This window comes from Panulirus ornatus, chromosome 65 (assembly GCF_036320965.1).
Source record: "Panulirus ornatus isolate Po-2019 chromosome 65, ASM3632096v1, whole genome shotgun sequence".
In the NCBI taxonomy this organism is placed as follows: domain Eukaryota; kingdom Metazoa; phylum Arthropoda; class Malacostraca; order Decapoda; family Palinuridae; genus Panulirus; species Panulirus ornatus.
The window spans coordinates 6436450-6449450 of NC_092288.1; the positions used below are offsets into that span (position 1 = coordinate 6436450).

At 35.6% G+C, this 13001-nt stretch overlaps 1 protein-coding gene across 1 annotated transcript in view; it reads right to left on the reverse strand.

Annotated features, from left to right (window-relative positions):
- LOC139746392 (eukaryotic translation initiation factor 2-alpha kinase-like) overlaps window positions 1-13001 on the reverse strand; it is a 35785-nt gene that overhangs the window by 7940 nt on the left and 14844 nt on the right. The window contains exons 10-16 of the mRNA XM_071657595.1: window positions 12514-12676; window positions 12174-12331; window positions 9039-9161; window positions 7288-7431; window positions 5245-6211; window positions 2566-2748; window positions 1100-1264 (exon numbers count right to left, since the gene is read on the reverse strand). Of these exons, the coding sequence (XP_071513696.1) occupies window positions 1100-1264; window positions 2566-2748; window positions 5245-6211; window positions 7288-7431; window positions 9039-9161; window positions 12174-12331; window positions 12514-12676 (1903 nt within the window). The remainder of the gene's footprint in view (window positions 1-1099; window positions 1265-2565; window positions 2749-5244; window positions 6212-7287; window positions 7432-9038; window positions 9162-12173; window positions 12332-12513; window positions 12677-13001) is intronic.

Sequence of the window (13001 nt, forward strand, 5' to 3'; positions counted from 1 at the left end):
GTACTTTGACAGGTAATGCCTAAGACACATGCTTCCAAATTTGCTTGGCTGCGGACTCACACGACAACAAATCACTTTTATATTACCTGCTTAAGTTACATGTCATCCAATTTTAGTCAACACATCAAAACTAGCTATAACACTCCTCACCACTTGCTACTAGGGAATCATTTCTTTGTTAAAGGTAAGTTACTATGTAACACCTCAACTATATAACTACAGTAGTACACTAAGAAGTAAAACTCAAAAATATTAAAGGCTGGGCTAATGGGTTCATGTGTTATGGGCCCATCTATTCTGGATACATTACCAGAATGGCAGAGCTCAATTGTACAGTGAAGGTGGACACTATCCTAGTCATACCACTTCCATGATAAATCCATGTAGCTCACTCAAACCTAACCATGTATCTTGGGGGAAATACAAGTTAACTGGACTCTCATCCATCAATGACTTACTGAGCAAATACACCAAAACCCTGAACAGGATTAAGTCTGGATTCTGGTATTTAGTCACTCTTAGAAAAAGAGGTTCCTTTATGCTCTGCAAAATTATACATCATACTTTTGCAGAAATAATGTCTTATCAAATGTACTTACATGTCAAAAATGGCAAATTTCCTCCATAAGGATCTATGTTTGGTAATGGGATGAGATCTGAACTATTACGTACGTCTTACAAAACATGAGAGATCTAAGCTAAAACTTATCAATAATCAAATTGAAAGACAAAATGCCATTACACAGCTACTCCACGAAGAAAGACTATAAGAAATAGTGAAAGATGCTGGGTTAAGCGAGAAAAGGAATGGAAGGATGAATCAAATCAGCGATATCATGTCAGCAATATAAGCTCAAGTATAGGCTATCATCTAAAGATGTCAAATGACAAAAACAATGAGAAAATACTTTACATCAGTTCACCTACTCGCAGAATAAAGTAATACATATGTTTCATAGGTAAGAACTGGAGTTCTTTAGTTATGGAGAATCTGTTGCCATGGCCACCCCTTTGAGGGAGTTCCAATGGGAACAGTCATCATAGATATAGACAGATTCAAAGGTAATAGGATTTCACAAAAAAGGAACAAAACCCATACCTCATTCAGGAACTGGTCTTCAAAACCACTGGGAAAATTTCCTTCACGCACTTGAGTCAAGACAGTAAGACGCTCCATGCCAGTTGAAAATGGCACTAACATTTCAAAGAAAATGAGGCCCAAGGAGTAAATGTCCACTTTGTAGTCATAAATTTGACCATTAACCTGCAGAACAGTGAATGAAAATTCAAATATTTAGTTATAATGTCTAACATATATCTGCTCTGCTCATCTACTCAGCACAAGATAGTCTCCTAGCAATACATCCTACCATTTACTTACACAAACTACAGCCTTACTTCAAGTGTGATTCTGACCAGGGGCATACCCAGTGAGCTATACAACATACCATACACTATATAAAAATAAATTATAGATTCTCAACCTTTTAGTCCCCTAAAAGGATAAATAAATGTATATCTACATATGTCAACTATTTCCGTGATTTACATTAGTAGTTATCTGTAAGTCTGCACTGTAGGGGAACAAGTTTTACATGTGATGCTGTATCTCTTGGCTATTCTCTGCTATCAAACATGTTATGTATGCTCACCATTTCATGTCCTCAGTCATTCTATTCATCTAATACCCTAACAATATAAAATTACTACTGATGTCTGTATCCAAATAACTTAAAAGCATGATATTCTCTCTGATATGAAGTGTTCCGAGTTAAAAACTCATGTTATGAACTTTTCATATTCTTGATGAGGTTCATTATTTGCACAACCCCACCATATCCTGGATACATGCCTGGTTCTAAATTTGAACACAGGAATCATGACTGAGTCCTATGTAAATAGTAAAAAAAAATCCAGTATCATTATATAAATATCCTGTATTGTAGCAGATTACAGACTAATGTTCCATTACTGGAAAATATATCTTTCTTTCTTTTTTCTTTTAAACTATTCGCCATTTCCCGCGTTAGCGAGGTAGCGTTAAGAACAGAGGACTGGGCCTTTGTGGAATATCCTCACCTGGCCCCCCTCTGTTCCTTCTTTTGGAAAATTAAAAAAAAAAAAATGAGAGGGGAGGATTTCCAGCCTCCCGCCCCCTCCCCTTTTAGTCGCCTTCTACGACACGCAGGGAATAAGTGGGAAGTATTCTTAATCCCCTATCCCCAGGGATAATATATACAGGCATAAAAATAGTGATGAATTTATGGCTGCATAACTTTGTAAAGTTGCTCTACACCCAGGCAACATGAATTTTTTTTTTACTGGACCCTGCTTGCTTGATGATATACCACAAGTGAAAATTCACCTTTGGCAAGGCTGTATCATTAGGAGTAGTCTCGTCAAAGAACTTCTCACTCCAAAGAATTCTACATTTCATTTCATCTGAAAGTAATGCAACCTTGGGCTGAAGATGCCTTTGCAAAGATCCTGGGTAACACTAGGATTTGCTGAAACTAGTCCCAGAGTAATTATAAATAAAATAATCAAGTTACTATTAAGGCATACCTGTTCAGGGCTCATATACAGCTGGGTTCCAACACGATGAGTATGATTGCTTCCAGAAGTAAATGACTGTGTCTGGGGATCTGATGGAGTCCTGACTTCCTGTTCATCCTCTGTTATTGTTGTTACCAAGCCAAAGTCTCCAATCTTCACTTCTCCATCAAGAGAAAAGAAGATATTGGAAGGCTAGAAAGAAAAAGAGCATTGGCTTTCCTTAACACACATAAAAATACTGTTTCACAGAGTAACTTTACCACTAAGTGTAACTTTGATATATTTTAGGTATTCTGAGGAAGGAAATTACTGCAGAATGTTTTCTGCTAGGTTGGTCACATTATATGATCATATATCTAACAGTCAAGGACCCAAAGAGATTCTTGGATAATTTACTATTTAATGCCAAATGTACTGTTAACTATCAATGATGTGCACCAGGTATTGTCTACCTGTGCCAAAGGAAATAACATGATTATATAACAATTAGCTACTCGCAGTAGTTAAGGGACTCTGTGTTCATCACACACTGAATTCGATTACATAATGTTTGTGTTGGAACCAGCCACTATTTTCACCATGTTCATTCAATTTGCAACCTGATAGGGAAGTGATAAGATATTACGATAACAACAAAATTAACAATAGAGAATTAATGCTGTTAAGACAGACTAATAGGCACAAATGATGCTATATACAAATATGTTATGGGGATAGTAATACAACTGGCAAACAAATTACAAGCAAAGGTGATCGAAAAATGGAATGCACACGAAAATCTACAATGGATGCAAGAGAAAGTATGATGGCTGTTTCTACAGCAGCAATCATGAAATTTCATGGAAAAAACAGTATGCAATACTATGCATGAAATGCATCAGAAAGACTTATCAATTTAAAATATGACAAGAAAGAAAATAAGGTTAAAAATCTATAATAACTATGTCGTACATTCAGCAAGGATGATATGTGTAAGTTATCGCAAAGTAGGATGAAACACAAGCACATTATTAATTCTTGGTGAATAATGAAAACATTTGCAAGTCTTCAAGTGCATCAAAACTTGTTAACAGTATTCCACACTCATGTATGCTTGTAAGACATAGCATGGAAGAGTGAACATTTCAAAAATAAATATAATATTAGGAAAGCCATAATCAAAGTAAAAAAAAGTTTTGGGTTTTTGTACATAAAGAACAACAGTTTATGACTGGTTGTGTGCAAATAGGGTCACTGTTTGTTTGTCCCGATGCTACTTTACTAAACCAATTAACACAATTACATCTTTAAAGATCTAGAAAAAGTTGTTTTCATCTGTAGAGATTAAGAGCATATTTGTCAGCTCTAGGGAACAGAGGCAAAGGAAGATTGAAGGTATGACAAGAAGGGTAAAACAAGTACACATCTGATAAGAGTGTTTCAATGATGAAATCTGCAAGTATGGGCTGAGATCATGTATAATAGAGTTCTAGGTATGATATCTTACTATATAATAAAACAGTATACCTGATAAAAAGAATCAGATGTTCTTCATATAAATAAGCAGAGATGGAAATACTTTCATGCACACAAAATATATTTTCAAGTGTTCCATATAACGAACACCTATTAGAAAGTTGCTGCCAAACTGAGTATGACATCATTTAGACAGCTTTCATCATAAAACAGGGGAGATATGCACATCAGCAAAATCATGATATGCTAACACTATGCACTTTAACCATGAAGAGCTTCTTTATTAGCAGTAGTAAGATGACTGAACAAGAGATTCTTATATCCTCTATACATAATAAAGTGTAGCATGCATGTAAGAAGAATAAATGTAAAGAAAGGAAATTCCACAACCAAGATGTGTGAGGAGTGAAAGGCATGCTAAGGAAGGAGATACATGTAAATAGTCTGAAGAGCATTTTGGTGAGAATTAGGTAAGGTGAAAAACATGCTAAAAAATAAACTTAATTAACAATGCTGCAAATAATATATCCACCTTCAGACTGCCTGGGAATAATCAACTAATATCACAAAAACACAAGCAGCTCAAAGGAGAAACAACAAAGAATGAAATATTGCCAAATACTGGATATGAGAGTGGGAGGTTGGAGATGAGACATAGGACATTGATGAACACAACTCTTAAATTTAGAGTTTCTCACAGAAAAGAAAGGCAGACCACAAAGCATTCCTCTTCAAGCGGAAGCAGCATTCCACAGGAGAATAAACAAAATTTAGGAGGTTATCAGTTGATTCTATAAACAACAAGAACATGCTTTAGTGTTTTCAAGACATATTAGCAAGTTCTAAGACAGCCTGAATCCTCATGATATTATGGGTTACAATTAATCAAGTGATATTAATGAAGGAGGGTACAACAGGAATGTAGATAATAATGATGGTAAATTTTTTAGGAAGTTGCTTCCATGATAAAATGTGCATTAAGAAAAATACTGGAATACTGATGTAGGAGGATGGCAGACCTAAAGCAAAAACTTGAAACACATAAGTAAGTGTATTTTTTGCACCAGTTATCTAATAAACAACTCAATTGTAGTACTCCAATATCCATCTCTAATGTCAAACTCTTTGCTTTGCTAAACCAAGTGGAGCTGTCCTAAGTAAATGGGAAAGAGGTATATTTAACAAAATATTTCTAATATCAAAATCTCTCATGAAAAGAAGTACAGAACATACCTTAAGATCACGATGCATTAGTTGATTGTCATGTACATATTCTACAGCACGCACAATATCATTAAAAATATTAAATATTGTTTTCTGCTTACGTTCCTGGTTTTGAAACAACCATTCTTTTAAACTTTCCTTCTGACACAATTCCATTTGAATATAAAGGAATGTTTTTGAACACAGAGACTTCAATTCTTCCTCCCTCTGTGGATACACTTTTTTTGAGTCTGTACCTAAACTCAATGTTCGTGGTCTCTCTTCATTCTGACTGCTTTGTATTGGCTGGCTATGCACTCGACGCCTGCTCACAACCTTTAATTGGTAAACTGAGCAAGTCTCACCTTCATTCTGACTATTAATGCCATGACTAGACTTACTTATTGTTTTCTGAATGTTAGGCCCATATAAATTACGACTATTTTCACATCCTGAATCTTCAGATGAAACAGTCCCACTAATACTATTTTCTACTTCATTTTCTTGAATTTCATGACTGAAATCAGGAACATGACTATTCACTAAAAAATCATTGGATACACTGTTTCTTTCCTTTCTTTTATCTTTTTCTGATTCCTGTAATTTATCTGAAGGTTCTAATGCAGTAAAAGAGATTTTACTTTCATTATGATCGTCAATTTTTTTTGCAATTTCTGAGGGTGTAAGTGAATTTTCAAAAACAATGTCAAATGAGTCCTCTTGTTTTACAGGTAAATATGGTTCAACATCATTTTCATAAGAGCTGCTAGATCCATCATCATCCTCTTCATAACCACCCAGTGATCCACTTTCATTGCTCTGGTCTTCAAAGCTGCTGGGAAAGTTATCTAACTGATCAGCAACCAGTCTGTCCATGGCCTTGGCAAGTGAATTTTCATTATCTTCTCCAGTCACTTTTGTCACTCCAACTGCTTCCATTACTTTGTTGTGGGATTCTCCAGTGCCAGGGGAAAGAAGTGAAGTAGACATAACATCCCTGTTGGTAAGAAGATAGACAATAAGTACATTAAGTATCTCCCCAAAGCATTATTCAAATTACCTATTCACAGTGAATTCACACACACTGTATCCCACACTAATTATTTTTCTAAAGACTTGGGTTATTGCTCCTAATAATATAGTCCATTAAATACCACCTAACTTTCACTAAGTCATGTCCTTCCACCCCATACCTTGATTTCCTTTACATTAATACTTAATGATCTCATTCACTTAAACTGTCATTCTACCATCATCTACTGCCTTGACATACAAGTATCATCATTAATATTTTTTCTAACTGAGTGCTGTTTCCTACATCAGCAGAGTAGAGCTAGGGGCAGACAAAGAAAGGCAGTTTTCGCTTACATTCACATTCTTGCTATGATGTATAATGCACCAAATCCACAGCTCCCTACTGACAACAAGGTCTCACATACTCTAAATCTAATAAATATTCCTTGCTCTTTCACATATATAAGAATAGGTACATAGGAGACATAACAAACAGATGCATGAAAGTCCCTTGCAAGAAAATATATATGAAGCATATAAGTGAGACCACCAATATATGTAATATACAAACAAGTCTACACTAGGGTTAGATACAGGATTATACCCTCTAAAATGCTAATTATGGTGTTTTGGTGGCACTGATTATAAAATCTTATCATTTTCTCCTTTCCTTGGATGACTGCTGACTCCATCTTGAAGGAAGAAAACATTTTAAACCCTTCTGTCATCTAATACTACTATTTTCCTTCTCTATTTCTTTTGTCCTTTCATCCATGTAGGTAAAATAAAATCACACACACAAAAAAAATAATCATGAAATTACATAAAAAACAGGTCTAACCCAAGGATTGGACATTCCAGCATTTATATCAGCCTTTCAGACTGGGCAGGAAACCAATTTCTGCAAATTCAATTACCATCAAATGTAAATGTATTCAATTAATCCATTCCATATAAATAGAACAGAGCTACTGCTTAAAAGACAGTAGGGCAATTATCTTGTAACTTCACCTTTTTAAAATAGACTACAAACACAGCAACATGGCTGAGGTAACTTACCCACTTTTCCATAACGCATCTGCCTCATCTTCCCACCCAGGTGGAGGAGATTCTAACCAGCTGTTGTAATAACGGACAATATTAGGGTGATTTAACTTGGCCAGTGCTCGTACTTCTCGCTTCACTCTCTCTGCAGATGACTTCCTAGGATGATAATACAAATACTTTTAAAAGGATTAACCCCATGGATCTGTATATTTGAGTGACTTTGAACAAGTTTGTCTGCCTCATATTTTTCCCAGTCATTCATTTCAAACTGACATCAAATAACTTAGCAAAAAATATGTTTCATCAAACACAAAATCTACTTTCAACATACATAAAAAAATTCATCACAATTTTGAATAGTTTTCCATGAAGTTTGCCATGTAGTAATAATCATGAACATTTGTCTTTTCTTAAAGAATAAAAATAACAGGGTGAAAAGTAAATTCTCACCATGAAGAAACTTTATATTGTGAAAAGAATGTTTGTAGAGACAGTGACCAAGAATTCTCATTTATCATTTGGTTTATTCAAATCAATAAGGTAAAAATGAAAGAATAAGTGAGAATATGTCTGAGGGAGATGATTCAATGATGAGGTCAGCTGAGAAAAACAGATAACACAGTAGAAGTCCCTCCTGCACACCAAGAAACAGCATATGAGAAAACGAAAAACTAATTGATACTGTTAATGATTACAAAATAACCAAACCTACTTCCAATGCATTAGGTTACTATCTAACACATATCAGATATGAATATTTTCCATCAATACTCACACAAAAGATAACAACAATAAATTCAATATAAGGTAAAAAAAGGAAACAATGACACAATAAACAATTTTCTTTTTCATACTCTGACAAAATATTAAATCTCCCTTATCATTTTTTCCATATATTACTTGAACCATCTGACTATTCCTTGTTCATGTACTCACTGAATCAAAATTTGTTCATATTTGTTCACTGTTTCCCACACAACAAGGCAGAAAATAAAAACGACAGCGTCATTTGCTAACATTCACTCTTGGCGTCATGTACTGCATAATGCACTAAAACCAGAGATAGAGCTCCCACTGCAAAGAAAGGCCTTCTGAACCTTTTGAGGTTTCCCCTGACCACTTCAAATTTACTAGTTCAGCCCACTGACAGCAAATTGCCCCCTATATACCTCATTGCTCCAATTCTCTTCATCCCAAGCTAGCCTCACACCATCGTGCATGTTCCAATCACTCGAAACATCTCTCATTCCATCCTCATACCTTCTCCATGGTTTCCCCATTCTTGTTCCCTCAACTTCTGACATGAATATCCTCTTGGTCAGCTCTCCTAATTCATCTTCTCCATTTGTTCAAACAATATCAGCATATCCTCTTCAGCTCTCAAGTACATATTCTTTGTACTAACACACCTTTCTCTTCCCTATCATTTCTTATTCAATCAACCTTCCTCACCACATATTGTCCTACAGTATTTCATATACAACACATCCACCCTCCTCTGTACTACTGTACTGAGGACCCATACCTCGCATTCATGAAACACTGTCAGGACTATTACACCATCAAACAACAAATCTTTAAAATTTTCAATGAACTGCTGTGCCTCTGAAACAGAAATGTAAAGTCAGCATAGTTTATAGAAATGGTTTAACACAAGCTAACCAGCTGGAAATACAGGAAATGGCAAAATTAACAACTCACTGATACTATAATCATATAAATGTATACTATTACATTCAGGTGATTACACTAATAATACTCACTTAGAAGGGAGTGAGATCCTTTTGACAGCATATTCATTCTCATCAAGCTTGTTCCGAACCTGAAATACCACACCAAAGCCTCCTCGGCCAAGACACTGTACCAGTTCAAAGTCCGTCAAATACCTTTAAAAAGAGAGGAAAACAACTCTGAGCTAAATAATATATCTTTTCCTCAGTATCAAGATTCATCTAGATTTCTCCTTTTTGCGAGACCAAAAATGGACTAACTGAATCTTCTAATCAAAAGAAAATATAATGGTCTCTGCATTGAAGTAATGAAATCAAACAACAAAACTAATTATCATAACATCCAAAATCATCTTAGCTGAATATTTTCATTCAAATGAAAGGAAACAACATCCCAATGGAGCTACAAAGGGTTAACAAAAGTATGAACACAATGAATAATCCTTAATGCTGGCACAAAATATAATCAAAAATTTTAAAACAGGCTCCCTAAAAATCACCCTTTACCTCTTTCACATTATCCCTGGAGATAGGGGTGAAAGAATACTTCCCATGTATTCCCTGCATGTCGTAAAAGGTGACTAAAAGGGGAGGGAGCGGGGGGCTGGAAATCCTCCCCTCCCATTTTTTTAATTTTCCAAAAGAAGGGACAGAGAGGGGGCCAAGTGAGGATATTCCCTCTAAGGTTCAATCTTCTGTTCTTAACGCCACCTCACTAACATGGTAAATGGCAAATACGTATGAAAAAAAACTTTCACATATGGAAATAAGGCTGCTCAAACTTGAAGGCAATGATAATGGTATACAAAAATTTAGTTGTTACATAGTAGACACTTTCATTACTTTTATTCATTATTACATTTAACTGCCATTAAGTTCATCATGTAATAATTCATGAAGACAAAGCAAACTGTACATAAAACCATAACTTAATACCAATCTTATGCACTGTTATGATGGGAATCTCATACAATACACTCTGGATGGTGACCGAAAATTCTCCGGTATTACAACATGAATGTGTTTCCCTCAACAGCTACAGTATTCTTGAATGGTGAGGAATTATGGCACCAGGTGAAAGATATATGGGATATCATGAGGACAGAATACCATGTGGTGTTCATTAGATTTGAGGAAATATAAAACCTGTACCATATAGTGCCCATAAAAAACCTAGTCTCTTTCCCTATTCATTTTCAGAGGCAATGTCACACTTAAATCTTGTTACTTTGCCATCTCTTCTTTGGCCTTGATTACCATCCACAGATGTCTGGGCATCGATTGGCAAGGTGCCCGAAGTATTTTACGTACATGTTTTGGGTCCATAGGGTCTAGATCTGAATGAGGTGAGGCGCTGATAAGGTGTTGCAAGAAGCAACCACCTGTTCATGCCATTTGAATGCCCAGAGTGCCTAGAAATCTCACATTCACCCACATTTTCTTGCTTCCAGGCATGAATTCAGGCTTTCTCCTCCTTGGAAAGGGAAGACCCAATCATCTTGAAGCACAGGTGGGAGAAATATTGTGTCCAGAAGGAAAAATTCCCTATATGAAGTGACAGCCTGGAAGAGTAAAAAAGAACATCATCCCCTCAAGATAGCCTGGGACACACTGAAGCAGGTTGCTGGTACTGACACCAATAGAAACTAGACTCAGTGCCCAGATGTACGATGAGTTCACCAAAAGCATCATATTCTTGAACTCGCAATAAACCTTAGCCATGTATTGCCTTTGAAAACATATGGGGAGCAGACAATGTTTTTTTGTGGACACTATTCTGCTGATTTCTATGCCTGATATTCAGCAACCAATTTCAATGGTGATGAATGAAAGAACTTTTAGAACCTCTCTTCATAACAGAGAATCAATTAACATACCCATTCATACCACATTCACCTATAAATGACCACAGCACATGAACAAAATTCCTCTGGCATCTTCCACTGAAATAAACCTAACTCTAAATAATTCAATCATAAACCTTTCTAGCTATCCCATAGACTTTCCAATTACATTCTTCTGTACGTTCATGCCCAATCCTCAACATATCTGAACATCCCATCTACACCCCAGTTTTCATGTGCATCACTAAATCTCCCTCTCCCTCTCTGTAATGTCATTTTCACTGCCACACCTATTCCACTCTTTCCTAACCAATGAATATTTCTGTGCCAATACCTACATCTCATACCATCATCCATAGTCTTTCAAAATCAATACTTTGTCACAAGCAATTTCCCTGACTTGTTAAGTACATCATTTCACGGGTGCCTTCTGCATAATTTCTTACCATCAAAATTAGCTTGTTATTCCCTCTTTGACCTTCCTCTGGTCTTCGTGGACTTTCACTTTATTCAAACGCAATAGTTTCTTTTGTTTCTTTATTCCGGGATTTATATTCAAGAATTTGGCCTGCAATCACCATCATTTTCTAGAAGATTCAGTTTCTTGCAAACTCTTTTTCTCAACTAATGTCCTAAAATTTAAAATACATTCCATAATAATGTTTCTCTATTTCCATGAACAATTTTCACAATGCCATATATCTCACAAAACAGCCTCTATCAATGTCTTCCCAAGATACCTCTAAACTACCCAAACTGCACTTTTACTTTATGTTTTATCAATATCTATCATCTTTCCATTCAACTTACCTTGTAATGTTTGACTTTCTTGTTCTTTCAGTTCTATACTTTTATCTAACTAGCTCTTTCATTAATATTCATTGTCCTAAAGCACCTACAATGTAAGACAATCTCCACACTGCCCTAAAAGTTTGATTTCTCAATATCAAACGTTTAGATGACAAACCTATGACTAGAGTCTAGTGCAGCAAATCAAAGGGCATTTTCTTTTGAACTTCGAGTACAACCATTTCCTAGCATATAAACCCAATCCTTTCACATTGCACATTCTTTTGCTCCTTAAATTCATCTTCAGGTCACAGTTTAATGTCAGCATTATCTCAAATAATCAACAACTGAGAAATCAATCATAAGATTATACATAACACAGTATGGAACATTTCTAAAATTACTAATGGCACAGATGCTGAGTTCAAATAATAATTTTACTCAGTTTACCAAATCTCTTCAAAAATTCCACATAAATGCACATACTTCCAACAAAAAAGTAACCCTTACAGCAAACCAGAAACATGTTTCTCACCTTGATGTGTACTCAGGTGAAGAGCACTCAGTTTTCTCTGATCCAGAAAGCTCTGAAACACTACATGACAACTGAGGGGCCTCTATTATAGGTGGTGCTTGAGGAGGTGGAGGGAGCGCAGGTAGCTGGATACCCAGCCTATGCAATAGTGCTAATACCTATGAAGAAATGAAAATATCTATAAAATTCCCTTTACCTTTCCATGAATACTATGTAATAATCATGGCTGAAATGACAAGCTGAGTAATTTGAATTACACAGAAATTTTTATTTGTCTGCAAGTCTTAGTATTCTACCACAACCTGATTTTCAGCATATTTCACAAAAATAAAATACTAACATGTGGATTATTCTGAATGATGAGATGTAGCATGTGACTCACGAGGTTGAGTGCCTGATGGGTTACATGACGCTTCATGTGCACCAAAATATACCGAAGGACCAGATAATGAAGTACAGCATAGCAGATAATACCAACAGCAATCTTTAACCAAGTATAAGGTCTGAAAAAGATGTATATTATCATTATTGAGAAATTTCATAAGTACTACCTATGGACCATTCTCTTCATAAACAGAAAAAGTTCAATCATTACAATACTGTACCAGAAATGACAATCTTAAGAAGATTAATAAATTACAGGAAACTTGTGTATTTCTCTTGCTTGTTTTATGTTGCTATTTTTCAGTAAATACTCTACTTACATAGCTATCTATTCTAGGTCAGAGGTGCATTAAGGAATATGTGGAAAGAGAGGTCACTGTCTGTGAAGGTGAAGATCAGAACATTGTACACTACAGCAATCCTAATAGTATTGTCAGGATGCAA